At 42.1% G+C, this 16,851-nt stretch overlaps 1 protein-coding gene and 2 long non-coding RNA genes across 3 annotated transcripts; all 3 read left to right on the top strand.

Moving 5' to 3' along the window:
* Positions 1 to 6,222: 6,222 nt before the first annotated feature.
* On the top strand, positions 6,223 to 9,081 carry LOC119283649 (ubiquitin-conjugating enzyme E2 28-like). Its single transcript, XM_037563109.1, has 8 exons — positions 6,223 to 6,327; positions 6,417 to 6,512; positions 7,858 to 7,989; positions 8,136 to 8,240; positions 8,383 to 8,571; positions 8,663 to 8,760; positions 8,900 to 8,948; positions 9,031 to 9,081. The coding sequence occupies exons 3-8, from the start codon at positions 7,879 to 7,881 to the stop codon at positions 9,079 to 9,081; spliced, it is 603 nt and encodes a 200-aa protein (XP_037419006.1). The 5' UTR covers positions 6,223 to 6,327; positions 6,417 to 6,512; positions 7,858 to 7,878.
* Positions 9,082 to 10,488: 1,407 nt separating this feature from the next.
* Positions 10,489 to 11,795, top strand: LOC119289125. Its single transcript, XR_005141433.1, has 4 exons — positions 10,489 to 10,661; positions 10,801 to 10,881; positions 11,319 to 11,407; positions 11,656 to 11,795. It is a non-coding gene; the product is annotated as an uncharacterized LOC119289125 (long non-coding RNA).
* A 273-nt stretch (positions 11,796 to 12,068) lies between these two features.
* LOC119289124 lies at positions 12,069 to 13,671 on the top strand. Its single transcript, XR_005141432.1, has 3 exons — positions 12,069 to 12,141; positions 12,955 to 13,014; positions 13,583 to 13,671. It is a non-coding gene; the product is annotated as an uncharacterized LOC119289124 (long non-coding RNA).
* Positions 13,672 to 16,851: the final 3,180 nt, after the last annotated feature.

The following is a 16,851-nucleotide window of genomic DNA, read 5'->3' as shown; positions in this document are numbered from 1 at the left end:
CCCCTAGGCCTCCTCTCCTCTTCCTCCATTAGGCCCATTAAGGCCCATTAGGTTATTGGGGGGTTCCGGTAACCTCCCGGTACTCCGATAAAATGCCGATTTTACCCGGAACACTTCCGATGTCCAAACATGGGCTTCCAATATATCAATCTTTATGTCTCGACCATTTCGAGACTCCTCGTTATGTTCGTGATCACATCCGGGACTCCAAACAAACTTCGATACATCAAAATATATAAACTCATAATGAAACTGTCATCGTAACATTAAGCGTGCGGACCCTACGGGTTCGAGAATAATGTAGACATGACCGAGATATGTCTCCAGTCAATAACCAATAGCGGAACCTAGATGCTCATATTGGCTCCTACATATTCTACGAAGATCTTTATCGGTCAGACCGCATAACAACATACATTGTTCCCTTTGTCATCGGTATGTTACTTGCCCGAGATTCGATCGTGGGTATCTCAATACCTAGTTCAATCTCGTTACCGGCAAGTCTCTTTACTCGTTTCGTAATACATCATCTCACAACTAACTCATTAGTTGCAATGCTTGCAAGGCTTATGTGATGTGCATTACCGAGAGGGCCCAGAGATACCTCTCCGACAATCGGAGTGACAAATCCTAATCTCGAAATACGCCAACCCAACATGTACCTTTGAAGACACCTGTAGAGCTCCTTTATAATCACCCAGTTACGTTGTGACGTTTAGTAGCACACAAAGTGTTCCTCCGGCAAACGGGAGTTGCATAATCTCATAGTCATAGGAACATGTATAAGTCATGAAGAAAGCAATAGCAACATAGTAAACAATCGGGTGCTAAGCTAATGGAATGGGTCATGTCAATCACATCATTCTCCTAATGATGTGATCCCATTAATCAAATGACAACACATGTTTATGGTTAGGAAACATAACCATCTTTGATTAACGAGCTAGTCAAGTAGAGGCACACTAGTGATGTTTAGTTTGTCTATGTATTCACACAAGTATTATGTTTCTGGATAATACAATTCTAGCATGAATAATAAACATTTATCATGACATAAGGAAATAAATAATAACTTTATTATTGCCTCTCGGGCATATTTCATTCAGGGTGATCCCGGTTACCGGGTTCCCACGTGTCGACGACATGGCAACGAGGAGGGACAACTAACGTTCACGGGCGAATACAACAACCAACCATGCATCTCACACAACACAAGCATTCGTCCACGGGCGGTCGTTCTCGACGGTTATACCTTCGAAGCGTGCTACCGATGGCCGCCACCAAGCATGCTCGCGTGACGCCATCTTTGTGATCTTCGAGGTCGACCTTCCAGACGGACTCACATCCCAACCAGCACTATCAACCATCGTAGCCAGGAGGAGAGGGACCTCATCTCCTGTGGGCACCAACCGGACCGGGCCCACCATCGTCTACCTGGAGTAGAGCTCTGACCCGTCTCATGCCCAAAACTAATTCGCCCGAGCACGAGCTCCCAGCCCCGGCCATCTCCTTTGCACGAGAACCCCGCGTCGCTGGTTGGGACCTAGAAGAAGAGAGGTATCACCAGCACCCGCACCTCGTCGCCAACCGCCAACACCAAGCCACAGTGACTTACCACTTACCCACCAATAGATGCAGCCACCCCATGATGGTCGAACTAGACCGGGGCATGGGGAGATCCCTTCCACGACCTAGCCCTCCGCCCATCAGAGATGCAAGGACAAACCAAGGCCATCCAGATGCAGAACGACCTTGAGCAGCTCCCTCGCGCTGCGTTCGCAGCACCCGCCCAGATCCTCGATGGAACTGGGCCACCACCACGCGCCCGTAGTGCACCCCTTCCGTCGACAGCCATGACCGCCTAGACGGCCTTCGACTCATGCCTACTCGACCCTCGCCGCTCAGCACACCAGATCGGCGGGCCGCCGCCATCCAGACTGACGTCGCCCCCTCCCCCACCACGCACCTTCGGAATCCGCACAGCTGCCGCAGCCCTGCCATCCGCCCACGCCACCAGCGCACCCATCTGACTCGTTGTCGCCGCGCCCCCGACACGATGCCGGATCCCGCGTTGCGCACACCATCAGGAGGGGAGGAATGCCCTGCCGCCGCCTACACCGACCGGGCTTTGTCTGACAACAGGAGGGAAGGAGAGGCGATGAAGGGGAGGGAAGCGGCATAAGCTAGAGCGGGTGATTCGAGTTTTCGATCAACTCGGATACGTATCCTACCTATTCTTTCCGGGCCAAAAAAAGAATTACACTTAAGTTGGTGCTAGTGAAATGAGTACATCAAATGTTTTAGTTCCCTGTGCATATATGAACGTGGCATTTTTTCTATTTTTTGGGGTAGTGGTAGCATTTGTTTTCAGCTCTAAAAAAGAGCACATTTGTTTTCACCTAAATTCTAAAGAATGCATACGCACTAATTAGAGGAAACGAGCGGCCGGTCTTACACACGCATGCATGTAGTTTTGTGGTCTTAATTTTGTCTTTATTCGTGACGTGACATGTACTACTAGGATGGTCACATGGGCAAGATACCGCATTATTCCATGGATGCGTATGTCCATTTATTCGGGTTTTCAAATTTTTAAAAAGCCATATCTTTTAAACCGTGCTTCAGAATTTAGATCCGTTTTCACTATTGGAATCCTCACGGCGAGATCTTTGAAACTAGATCCCGCATGGGTATGTTTTGACGATTTTTTTGATGCCAACTTTGATGCTATATTGTACAACTCTATTACTGTATTGTGCAACTTTATTACTACATCGTGCAACTTTTTTCCAAAACTAATGTTTGGAGCTGCACCTTCGTATGAGGTTGCAACCTAGCAACCACGACAACTTTGATGTGCAACTAGTCTATTGCCTCGACGAAAGTCGATGTGCAACCTACTCTTGTAATGTAGTATAGTTGCACACACATTGATGTTTAGTTGGCTTGTAATGTAGTCTAGTTGCACACACATTGATGTTTAGTTGGCAGGAAGACTAGTTGGACGCACATATGCTCACTTGTCTTGTAATTTAGTCTACTTGCACACATTGATGTTTAGTTGGCAGGACACTAGTTGCACACACATATGCTCAGTTGGCGCGGCAATCTAGTCTAGTTGCACACACATTGATGTTTAGTTGACAGGACTTTTTTTGCACACAAACATATCCTCAGTTGGCACGGCAATCTAGTCTAGTTGCACACACATTGATGTTTAGTTGGCAGGACTTTTTTGGCACACACACATATCCTCAGTTGGCACGGCAATCTAGTCTAGTTGCACACACATTGTTGTTTAGTTGGCAGAAAGACTAGTTCGTCGAAACATCCCCATGCGGGATCTAGTTTCGAAGAGCACGTTGCGAGGATTCCAGCGGTGAAAACAGATCTTAATTCCGACATGCGGATTAAAAGTTATGCTTTTTTTAGTTTTTGAAACCACGAATTAAATACACCAAAGAATAAAACGCATGCACCGAAAGGATGGCTGTGCAGACATTTAAAGACCAGATGAAAAGCTTTTTTAATTAGGATGGTTAACTAGAAAAGGGACACAAAATTTCCAGTTTAGGCCAGCCACTCGCGTAGGCTAAGGCCCTGTTTGGTTCATAAGTCCTAGGACTTTTTCCTAGTCTCAACTAAAAAGTCTCTAGTCCCTAAAAAGTCCCTCCCTGTTTGTTTCTAAGGACTATAAAGTCCCTAGTTCCTCTCTAGAGGTTATTAAATGACCATATTACCCCTAGTATATAGAAAAATAACAACCAAACAACATCATGAGGTGGCGGGCCAATGGGTGCATGGAGGGGCATTGTTGGAAAAGTCTGAAAAAGTCTTAAAAATACTCTCCTTGAGAGTCTTCTTCATTTAGTCCCAAAATGCAACTTTTAGTCCCTAGTAGTCCTTCCCGTTTGGTTAAAAAGTCTCTAAAAGGGACTTTTTTTAATCCCTACACTACAAAGTCCCTGGAAACAAACACCCTTGAGCGAGCAGCCGGCCGCTCGCTAGACTCCTTGTTTTCACCGAAGGAAAGACACGACAACGGCATGCACGGGCATCAGCTGCCTGGAAAACGGACGGAGACGGACGCGCCGCCGCCAACCCCCGCTCCACTTACCTTTCATATCCTTGTCTCACAAAAAAAACTTACCTTTCATATCCGCCCGCCGCCACCGCCACCGCCTCCGCCACGGCTATAAAGCTCCGCCCTTTGGCCGGCCCGCTCCTCCTCTCTTCGTCCCGGCAGCGCCTCTCGCCTCCTTCCTTCGTCCTCGGTCCGTCCTGGCTGCGTGGTGGTCTCCGTGCCGGCCTCCGATTCCAAATCCAGCCGCCCGCTCATGCCTCGCTCCCTCTCCGCTTGCGGGGCCACGCCGCTCCCCGAGGACGCGGGCGGGCGCCCGGGCCTCGCCTCGCGGGGCTCGGGCAAGTGGCGGGCGACCGGCATCGTGGGCCAGCTGCGCGCGCTCGTCCTCGACTCGTGCCGCTCCTCCTCTTGCGTCTGGTGAGGCGACTCGTCCTCTGTTCGTGCCTCTCCTCGTCTCGCGTTCGGTGAGGCAGTTCGTCCTGGATTCGTGCCTCTTCTCCTCTCGCCTCGCTCAATTCGTCCTCGCTTGTCCTATGTTTCTCGTCCTCGCTCGATTCGTCCGTCGTTTAGAGTAGAAGAACCTCGTCTGATTTGTTTCATTTTGCTCGTCCTCGATTCGTCTGTTCTGAAGCGCGTCTGATTTGTTTGATTTTGCTCGTCCTCGCCGTCGGCCGTTTAGATAGAAATCGCGTCTGGTTTGATTTGCTCGTCCTCGCCGTCGTTGTTAGTTTAGAGTCGCGTGTGCTTTGATTCTCGCTCGGCCTTGTCATTGCCCCGCGTGTTATTGGGGCCGTCTTGTCGGGGGTCTTCGTTCCTGCGACTCTGGGAGGAAGCGAGCGAGCGGTCTATCGGTTTGGGTCACTGTCTGATTTGCGAGCTAACAAGTCTGCTTGAGAAACTTGTGCGCGCGCTACTGTTATCTGACGATCCTGTGTTTTGTGTTCACGGTGGAGCGATGGTTCCCGTGTTTCTGTTTGAGAAACTTGTGCGTGCGCTTCTGTTATCTCACGATTTCGCGTTTCGTGTTCGCTTTGGGGCGACGGTTGCAGGAACGATCGGTTCTGGTTCCGAAATTGGAGCAGTGTCAGATCGGTTTCTGTGTCGATTCTTGTTCTACCGGCAGTCGTGTGTGTTCCCATCCTAGATGCAGAGAATCCTGTTCTTGTTTGTTGCGGTTGTTCTGATGCTGTTCTTTTCAATTGTTTATTGTTATCATGTTTGCTTATCTTCCCATATGGCATGATTGATTGATTATTGTTTGTTGTTTGATTGATTGCCTTGAGATGGATTGTTGTTTGTTGTTTGATTGATTGCCTTGAGATGGATTGTTGTTTGTTCTTTGATTGATTGCCTTGACAAGGTAAAAACCTAGGCCAATTGATTGATGTTTGTTGCCTTGAGATGGTATGTTTCTACATGGCACCATTGATTGTTGTTTGTTGCCTTGAGATGGTACATGTTTATATGGCATGATTGATTGATGTTTGTGTATGGTTATTAATATTGATTGCTATTTGTTGATTGGTATCTAACTTTGGTATATGTAGTTCCTGAACATAGGTAACAGACCTAGCACTACTCTTTTTTCTGAATTATTTGTGATTATGTCTTATGTGGATATCATATTCTTTTTTTAGTATTACTGTTGTCCAGTCCTTGGAATAATGCTTTTCTAAGTATTTAAGGTACATACATGTTGATCTGGACATATCACATTTGCTCTTTATTATGTTGCTAAGGACACTGATGGGTTGAGTTGGCATATAGCACATGTATATTTACATTCTTTACATTTTGCGATGCTGATGCCTGTAGTCCCAAAGCATTCATTTACCTGATATTTGCATGGATGTTTTCATGATGGCTAATTTGATTCATTATCGTTGTTCTGATGGTGTGCTTCTGGTGGTTTAACTAAAGTCGTGGATCGCTCATCAACCTGGTATGTCTTTGGATGATAATCCCTCTCGAATTTAAATCGTTCCTATATTTTACACAATGTTTATCTCATGGCTAGTAATGGTAAACTTATGAATGCATATCCCACATTTTAGCTAGTTATATAGTAACACCATACCTCCTTGGATGATGTTTTGTATATGAAAGTGTGGTGAGCTCACATATTGTGTCGGTATCTACCTAACGCAGCTGAGCTCTTTCTGGATAGGGCAGAGGTACAATATTTACATCCATGGCAGAAGGTTCTTAACCCTGAACTCATCAAAGGTCCTTGGACTCAAGAGGTTTGGCACTGCACTCCTGACTTTGCTCGAAAAAAAATATGTTTTGCACATTTTATAGTTGTATTTATGATTATGATATTTTTATACAGGAAGATGACAAAATTATTGATCTTGTAAGCAAGTATGGACCAACAAAATGATCTCACTGCAAGGACCTGCAGAAGGACCCTCCCACCTCAGCGCAGGTGATTTCCCTCTGCCCCGTTTGATTCCGTTTGCCCCGAATTGGGTTGTGTCTGGATGAGCGCGCCGTTGGCATGGTCTGGTTGTTAACTGTTGTTACTGGTCATGGGGGTTAGGTTGTCGATTATTTAGTTGTGCTCTCGCAGTGCTTTTAGGTTTGTTGTGCTCTCGCACTGCTTATGAACTGTACATGGACTACAATTATGATTGACTCATGTCAAGTGTGTGATGTATCTTCTAAGCAGGTCATTAAAAAACCCTTGGATTTTGTTTTGCTAGGTTATAAAGTATGCCAACCTTATTACAATTTACAGTCAGTACCACATGGGCAGAACATGCACCACCCTGTAGCACTATATGTTATCTTAACTGCCATAACCAAAAGAAATTAAAATTGCCAAGGACTTCAAAATTTATATGGACAGTTAGGCATGACTAGCACTATTTAAGAAACATAAACAATACCAATCTAATCTGTTAGGCATGGACTAGACTATTTAAGAAACATAAATAGTACCAACCAAATCAATAGGGATAATTTTTGAGAGTGAACTATGTTTTAGGAGGTGAGGTGGCAATGGTCACCTGTCTTCCTTAAGTCTATTAACGCATACTGGAATAAATATAATTACTGAAGCACCTTTATGGTAATGTTGTTTAAATCTGATTTGAGAAACACGAATAGTACTAACCTGATCAATAGAGAGAATTGTCAAAAGTGACCTCTGTTTTAGTAGGTTGCAATGATCACCTGCTTTCCTTGGTTTATCAATGCATACTGGAAGAAATATAATTACTGAAGAAACTTTACCATTGTTAATGTTGTGTAAATCTGATTTGAGAAACATAAACGGTACCATCCTAACCAATAGAGAGAATCATCAATAGTGGCCTATGTTTTAGTAGGTGAGGTTGTAATGGTCACCTGTTTTCCTTGGTCTATCAATGCATACAGGAAGAAATATAATTACTGAAACAACTTTAGCATTCATAATGTGTGTAAACCTAATGTTCTGTGTTTTTGTGGAGAATAAGTGGCTTCAGTGGATGTCCTGGCCTCCTGGGTGACTTGATGTTTTTTCATACAACATTTGGTTGCACTAACCTCTTGAAATGAAGATCAATGAACTTTGAATTATTCTAATCATTTTACTGGACGCGTATATGATGGATAACCCTTGATAATATAATTTCATGCCTAATTTTGAACTTGTTCACACATAACTAAAGCTGGCCGCTGTTTGATCTCACAGCAAATATGACTTGTTTCTTACTCATACTTGACTGGCTTCATACAAATGCTTGTCTGACTGTTGCGTAATACTGTATTACTTTCCTTTTATTCAGGCAGGTCCTGTAAGTGAGGACATGTTCCACTGGCAGGCCACTATCATGGGACCCTCGGACAGCCTGTTTACTGGTGGTCTATTTTTGGTGAACATCCATTTCCCACTGGATTATCCCTTCAAGCCCCCGAAGGTAATTTCTGGTGTACCGAGCTAACCTTTGTAATGATATTGGAATTGCTGTTACACAAATGTCTTAGGGGTCCTCAAACAATTAGTTTGCTGCTGCTTGCTATCTTATCTATTTTTTTCTGACATTCAGACATGAACATATTTCAGGTCTCTTTCCGCACCAAGGTGTTCCACCCAAACATCAACAGCAACGACAGCATTTGCCTCGACATTCTCAAGGAACAGTGGAGCCTGACTTTGACCATCTCAAAGGTAATGATCTGCATTCCTAGCTTGGTTGTTCCATTTTTTGCTTAAAGCTTGTTGCTGATATAAGCTTGGTTCCTTCAGCAAATTAATCTCACAAAAAATCTTCATTTATGTTTCTCTAATATTTACCCTTCTCTGTTAACAGGTCCTCCTGTCAATCTGTTCGTTGCTGACGGACCCCAATCCCAATGATCCTCTGGTGCCTGAGATTTCTCACATGTACAAGACTGATTGGGCCAAGTATGAGTGTGCCTGGACACAGAAGTACGCCATGGGTGGATGTATAGGCAAGCAATGTCGAGAGAGGTATTCTTTTGATTGTTCTATTTTTATGGTTTGCTGAAATGCATTCCCCCCTGGGTGGGATGTTTGTTAATTTCGAAACACACTGGTTACTTCCATTTGTATACTTTATTTGTTCTTAGTTCTTCTCACCTATAGCTAAAGTCAAAGACGACAAACCAGGTGACTTATTGGAGTTGCAGGACTACAAATCATCGGTAAGTTTCTATGCTTTCAAATGGTCAGAGTTTAAATGGAAAATGTCTGACTTGTTTTATACCGAATCCTTGATTTCTTGATAACTTTGATATATACACATGAATAATTACTTATGCTATTATGATCATAAACTGATTTCTATGATGCCTATTACATAACAGGTCATCTAAATCTTCATTTGCAAATATGACTGCCGGTGCTGCTGATGATGTAAGTTACTTTTCTTGCTTCAAGAATAATAGAAACATCATTTACATCACACTCACATTTTAAGTTGCTCATGTCATTTCAGGCTAGCCATCTGCTTGGAACTGATGAGAGACAACCGATGTTGCCAACTTGAAACATATATTTTTTAGGTATGAATGGCTTACCTCTCCTCCTCTCGCGTCTGTTGAGGCAATTCGTCCTCGGTTCGTGCCTCTCCTCCTCTCGCGTCTGGTGAGGCAATTCGTCCCCGACTCCCTCTCCTCTCGCCTCTGACTTTATGTTGCTCGTCCCCGCTCGATTCATCCGTTTAGATTAGAAGAATCGCGCCTGATTTGTCATTTTGCTCGTTCTCGATTCGTCTGTCCTGAAGCGCGTATGATTCGACTAATTTTCCTCATCCTCGATTCGTCCGTTTGGATAGAAAATCGTGTCTGGTTTGATTTACTCGTTCTCCTCGTCAGTCTAGAGTCGCTTGTGATATGATTTTGTCGTCCTCGCTGTCGCCCCGATGCTTTCGTGTGTTCTTGGGGCCGTCTCGTCGGGGGTCTCCGTCCCTGCGACTCTGGGAGGAAGTGGGCGAGCGAGCAGTCGGTCGGTCTAGTTTGCGAACTAACAAGTCTGTTTGAGAAACTTCTGTTCCCACGTTTTGTGTTCACGGTGACCGATGGTTCCTGCGTTTAGTTGTGCGTGCGCTTTTGTTATTTCATGATCATGCGTTTCGTGTTCGCGCCCGGCGATGGTTGCAGGAATCATCAGTTTTGGTTTCGAAATTGGAGCAGTGTCAGATCGGTTCCTCTGTTCCATCACCTATGTTGTTTGTCGGTTATTTTCAGATCTCAAATGCATGCGCCCTTGTGATACTCTAGTTCCAGGGTCCGTTAATACAAGGTGGATTATTGGCCCTCTGTCGATTCTTGTCCCACCTAGATGCAGGTCTCAACATTGCGGTTGTGTGCTGGTCTCGCTTTCGGCAGGCGTGTGTGCTCCCATCCTAGATGCAGAGAATCTTGTTCTGTCCGTTGTGGTTGTTCTAATGGTGTTCTTTTCAATTGGTTTATTGTTATCACGCTTTTCTTATGTTCCCATATGGCACGATTGATTGATTGTTGTTTGTTGTTTGATTGATTGCCTTGAGATGGATTGTTGTTTGTTGTTTGATTGATTGCCTTGAGGTGGATTGTTGTTTGTTGTTTGATTGATTGCCTTGAGATGGATTGTTGTTTGTTGTTTGATTGATTGCCTTGAGAAGGTACAAACCATGTAGGCCAATGGATTGTTGTTTGAGCCTTGAGGTGGATTGTTGTTCGTTGAGGTGAATTTTTTTGGTATTACTATTCCTTGTTCCCTTTTGAAGTCCAGTTATTCAAATCTGATGTGGAAGGTATAAATATTGATATCACTTCTGTGTTAGTATACTAGCTATGGTGTGTTTTATTCAACTTATTAAGCATATCTCTTACAAGTTTGCCTTGAGATGGTACATTTTATATGGCGCGATTGATTGCTATTTGTCAAATGTGAACTCTTATCTTGACGAATAATCATTTATGCTAACTTGGTATTGGTAGTTCCTCACCATAGGTAATACACCTATTACTTGTTTAGTGTAGACTGACTATTCTTTTTTCTGAACTTTTTTGTGATTATGTCTTCACATTGCACTGCTCCCAGATCCATATCAACGTGCCCACACTGTCGGATGAGCATAAAGATGTAAGGAACTCCTCCCAAGAATCTCTGTTGCTCCTTGTATTAACTTGGCGACTAGACTTTGCATGCTATTTTTTTCCGTAAAACTGGAGCTCCTTGCTGTAACCCATTATATGACTATATGAGCATGCACCACTTTTAGGTTATGAAAAAATGCGGTGCTCCAAACAAGATTGACTTCCTCTCTCTTTCTTATACAAGGCATGCAGAAGATGTGTGGCAAGTAAGTAACTCATTATGTCGATATTTAGAGTGTACTACTTCACAGTGCCACCTTTCCCTACAGATTGAATTTTTTTATATTGGTATTTTGTTGAATAGTATCACATGTTTGGGCACTTCATACTTTGGGAAAATGTTCCTAACGTTGATAGTATTTTTCCTGTAATAGGCACGGGAGTTCCTCTCAAAGTTAGCTGATCTTAGCCAAACTCCGATTTTAGCCAAAATTAACATGTATTTTTCTCAATTGAGTACTACTTTGTTTTGTTCTTTAGGTGTTCTTATTTCAACTGATGTGGCAAATGCGGTGCTGGACAGTTAGTTTTTGCCTCTTGCAGATATCTTATACTTTGGTGATCCTGTACAATTGCTCTTTACTACACCCAAACAAACTATAATCACACAAGCTGTAACATGAATCATAATTGTTTTGTTCAGGTAGTGATGACATTCTCCTTGGTGCTGAGACTTGCCGTGGGTTGTATCCAGTTGAGACTATTTCAACAGTAGGCAGAATTTGTGCTGAGGTGAGCTTTCTTTTGGAGTTCTATGTTCTCTTGATAAACATGAGTGTTTGGGAGGCATTTGTTGATAGGTTCCCATTTGTAGTTCAAATCAGACTTCAATACTAAAATGTTACAAATAAATACCATTCTTTGGAACAGCCCCTAAATGTCAACAAGTATATCTTTGGCACTCTAATGGAATCTGATGGAAATTCACTCCCTCCTGCCTTTTCTCTCTTTATATTTGGTGATCATGAATTGTTTCACAGGCTGAGAAGGTCTTCAACCAGGATTTGTACTTCAAGCGAACCATGAAATACGTGGGAGAACCCATGACCCACTTGGAGTCTATTGCTTCGTCTACAGTGCGTATTTTGTTTCTTCTCATTTTCCAACCTTTTGGTAGTGTTTACAGGGGAACAATTTCTGTCTTCCATTGATTGAATATCAGGCTGTGACACTTGGGTTTATAAGTTTGAAATAGTTCACTACCTATTTGCTAGGTGCGGCTGCTATCAAAGTTAAGGCTTCGGTCATCATTTTCTTGACCTCATCTGGGAGGGCTACAAGGTAGAAAGAGAAAGAAAAAGAGTATTTCTTCTTATAGGCGCTTCACCTCATCTTGTAGTTTAATGGAAATTGATTCATATATTATGCTGTATTGAGTACAGGCTAATTGCCAAGTACAGGCCCACCACGCCATTCCTCGTCTGAAAACAAATCAATTGAAGTGGAGCTTCACAGGCACATTTGAAGTATGTGAACAACCTTTTTCCTTCTAACCTTTTTAGTACCTCCTGTGTGTGCTATATATAGGTAATAATGATTCAGAACTAGCATGCTGATCTTCAAACTTTGAAAGATAACTTAAGGCTATAGTTTTGTTAATGACAAATCTAACACTGAAACTTGCACAATCACGCAACTCAATACAGAGGAACAATATATAAGTATTTTCCATGTAATGCTAGAAAATTCATTTAGCATTTAACCTTCATGGTTTTGCCTTGATACAACATCCTTCTTTTCTCTCAGCAAAAGAATGATGATATGTATTGCTCCTTTATTTTTACATGGTGCATAATTCCTACTACCTCTGTTTCAGTTTATAAGGGACGTATTTCTAGATCATCAGTTTGACCAACGAAATACATATTATATGCTGAAGTATACCATTGAAATTTGTATTTGAAATAGGTTTGTCATGGTGTACCTTTTGTAGCATACCTCATATTCCATTGGCCAAATCGTTGATCTAAAAATAGCATGTGCCTAACAAACAGAAAGATTGGGACTATGTTGTTCAGCTGCACTCACTAATGTACTATAGAATTTACCCTGATGAGAAACAGTGTGGTGTTCAACTAGACTCACTAATTAACATGTATTACCACATGTCTAATACATCCCTATCTAGAAAAATCTAAGATAAGTAATTCGGGACGGAGGGAGTACTAAAGAATTTTGCCCGATAAGAACCAATATCTCTTATGTTGGACCAAGACTTGTCTCTGGTGTTTGGCAGTGTGCCAGTTATAACTCATATTTGTTGCATTATATTCCTGCAGGCAAGACAATCACTCATAGTTAGAGGCCTCTTTCCCATGCTTGCTGATCCACGTCACCCGGTGAGTTAACCTGCCTTCATCCGTTGCCTACATTAACCATTCTTTGGTGGTTCTTTTCAATTTTAGAATACATGGCCCAGTACGTATAATATGAAAAACAGGAACTACCTATAAATATCAACGCCCTTATTCTGAACATAAAGGGAATAATGGCAATTGGCATTAGTGCATATTCCCAATATGTGAAAAGTGGGTGCTTTACATACATTAGGCCAGTGAATTAATTATGCTTTTAGGGTTTTTGCTTGCATCATGTTCTACTTACAAATGGAATAAACACTAGAGTGCAGTTCACTTTTGAACTGTTGGCAAGTCATCATAAGCTTGGTTAATCAGTACATTATTTCAAACTTGACTGGTGGTAGGCTGGTTTGTTTATTCTGTATAATATAAACGCAATACGTGAGCTTATAAGCTGGTGTGAACCAGTGAGGCTGATGTTTGGGGGTGTTTCATCTTGCATCCACCTTGAATTATTTGGTAGCTAGAATTCGTTGATTTGGACCCAACAAGTAAGAAGGTTGGTTTGCCTGGTGATTTGTACTGACATTGTTTCTCTGCCCTGCAGGCTGAATCTACTAGCACTACAAATGAATCAGTGTTGAAGGCTACTCTTACCTTAGCCAGAATTTCTATAAGAATGTTACTCATGTTACATGCCTTCCTTTCTCTAGTAAGTAGAACAAGAATACATTTAACATTTCTTTTATGTCCATATGCGTACGCTCATGATATTTTGAATTGCAAACTAAATTCTAAATAAATAAGCATGCGTCACTGTGCCTACAAACTTGTGGGTAGTGATGAATATAATCACTTAATCAGCCTCTAACTAGCTTCCTATTTTTAGGAACGAAGATCTGAATCACCCTCACCCCTCTAGAGAGATTAGTTTACAAATTCAAGTTCTGGAATTCTTTATAGCTTTTTGAGTTTACTTCGGTCTTGCATGTATTAGATTTCTGTTTGTGCCCCTATCTATGTCTGTTTCTTGTGTGCAAGCGCTCCTTTATGTGTGTGTGACTCTGTGTGCTTGACTCTGTGTGTGTGGCTTGACTGTGTGTGTGACTGTGTGGCTTGACTGTGTGTGTGACTGTGTGTGGCTTGACTGTGTGTGTGCTTGACTCTCTGTGTGTGAATATTGCATTTGCTTGATGGTGTGTCTTGTATGCTTTGTTGAATGATTGGTTGTATAACTTGTGTGTTTATATTGTCGGGGCCTAACACTGCCTTTGCCGGTCCCAAGCCCGGATGTGAAAATGTGGAGGGAGCTGCAGTTACCTTCTTTGTATTGTTTGCATTACGAGTGTCGATAGAAATTACACAGCTTAGGTTACTGTCCTAATCGAATAGTGAATCTTCACATAATTTGGTAGCATGTGATTTAAGCTTTAAAATGCATCTTTCCTTGCTATAAACTTACTGATTCCTTTCTGAAGTTGTATGAGGTCAGTGTTATGGTACGGGTGTGTTCCTTTCTAAAGTTGTATGATGTCAGTGTCTGGTTTGATTTGCTCGTCCTCACCGTCACCCGTTTAGAAGCGCTTCTGATATGATTTTGGTCGTCCTCGCTGTCGCCCTGATGCTCTTGCATGTTCTTGGGGCCATCTCATCAGGGGTCTCCACCGTTTGGATCACCGTCTGGTTTGCGAACTAACAAGTTTGTTCGAGAAATGCGTGCGCTTTTGTTATCTGATGATCCTGCGTTTCGTGTTCATGGTGGAGCGATGATTCCAGCGTTTCTGTTTGAGAAACTTGTGTGTGCGCTTCTGTTATATGACGATCCTGCATTTTGTGTTTTCATTGGGGCGACGGTTGTAGGAACGATTGGTTTTGGTTTCAAAATTGAAGCAGTGTCAAATTGGTTCCTCTGTTCCATCACCTGTCTCCCATCGTAGATGCAGAGAATCTTGTTCTTGTCTGTTACGGTTGTTTTGATGGTGTTCTTTTCAATTGGTTTCTTGTTATCATGCTTTGCTTATGTTCCCATATATGGTGATGTGTGTTCAGGGGTGCAAACCTTGTAGGCCGTGGGTACTATGATATGAGGCTTCTCTCCTGCTAATAAATTAGGATGATAGGCTGAGAAGAAAAGTTTGACTCTTGTAACAATCTGCTTGGTTTCCACTTCTTTGTGTTGCCGATTTGACATCCAATGCCTATCTTATTTATTATAATCATGTTTTCCCTGTTTGTTTTCATATCCAATGCATCCACTCATCAAAAAACCCTTTTCCCTGTTTGTTTTCCCTTCTTTTTCTAATCAATAATCATGTTTATCATGGTGTTCGACAACACTCCATTTCTACTGTTCTTTGTTCCCTTTTGTAGTTCACTGATTCAAATCTGTTGTGGAAGGTAGGAATATTGATCACTTCTGTGTTAGTACACTAGCTATGATATGTTTATATGGCATGATTGATTATTGTTTGTTTATGGTTGTTAAGATTGATTGATTGATTGAATGTTGTTTGTTGATTGATTGACTGCTGTTTGTTGACCGGTATCTAACTTTGGTATTGGTAGACCTAGCACTATTCTTTTTTCTGAACTTTTTTCTGATTATGTCTTATGTGGATATCATATTCATTTTTTTTTTGTATTACTGCTGTCCAGTCACTTGAATAACACTTTTCCAAGTATTTAAGGCATAGACATTTGGATCTGGACATATCATATTTGCTCTTTATTGTGTTGCTAAGGACACTGATGGGTTGAGTTGGCATATATAGCGCAGGTATATTGACGTTCTTTACATTTTGCGATGCTGATGCCTGTAGTCCCAGAGCATTTATTTAGCCAAGTATGATGTTTGTGCTCAGAATGATGTATATGTAGAATCCAGGGGTGGATGGATGTCTTCATGATGGCTAATTTGATTTTTATGGTTGTTCGGATGGTGTGCTTCTGGTGGTTGAACTGAAGCCGTGGATCACTCACCATCCTGGTATGTGTTTGGATGATAATCCCTCTCGAATTTAACTCCTTCCTATATTTTACACAATGTTTATCTCACGGCTGGTAATGGTAACCTTATGAATGCATATCCCACATTTTAGCTAGTTATTCTTTGGACGTTGTTCTTTATATGCAAGCGTGATGAGCTCACATATTGTGTCGGTATCTACCTGTGTAGCTGAGCTATTTCCGGATAGGACAGAGGTACAATGTTTGCATCCATGGCAAAAGGTTCTTCTGATTGTTCAAAGGTCCTTGGACTCAAGAGGTTTGCCACTGCACTCCGGACTTTGCTAGAGAAAAAAAGCTTTTGCACATTTTATAGTTATATTTATGATATTTTTTCTACAGGAAGATGACAAAATTATTGATCTTGTAAGCAAGTATGGACCAACAAAATGGTCTCATTGCAAGGTCCTGGATCTGGATGTATAGGCAAGCAATGTTGAGAGAGGTATTCTTCTGATTGTTCTATTTTTATGGTTTGCTGAATGCATTTCCCCCCTCCGTGCAAGACAAACGTGGATGTTTGCTAATTTGAAACACACTGGTTACTTCCATTTGTGTACTTCTATTTGTGTAACTTCTATTTGTTCTTAGTTCTTCTCACCTATAGCTAAAGTCAAAGACGACAAACCAGTTGAATTATTGGAGTTGCAAGATACACAGAATCATCGGTAAGTTTCTATCCTTTCAAATGGTCAAGAGTATGAATTTTGATCAGTTTGTTTGACTTGTTTTGTACCGAATCCTTGATTTCTTGATAACTTCGATACACACACATGAATAATTACTTATGCTGTTATGATTATCACTTAATCAGCCTCTGACTAGCTTCTTATTTTCAGGAACAAAGATCTAAATCACCCTCACCCCTCT

The sequence above is a fragment of the Triticum dicoccoides genome, chromosome 4A, assembly GCF_002162155.2.
Source record: "Triticum dicoccoides isolate Atlit2015 ecotype Zavitan chromosome 4A, WEW_v2.0, whole genome shotgun sequence".
Taxonomy (NCBI): Eukaryota; Viridiplantae; Streptophyta; class Magnoliopsida; order Poales; family Poaceae; genus Triticum; species Triticum dicoccoides.
Note: the sequence above shows the minus strand (reverse complement) of the source record. Positions and strands in the feature narration are given on the sequence as shown.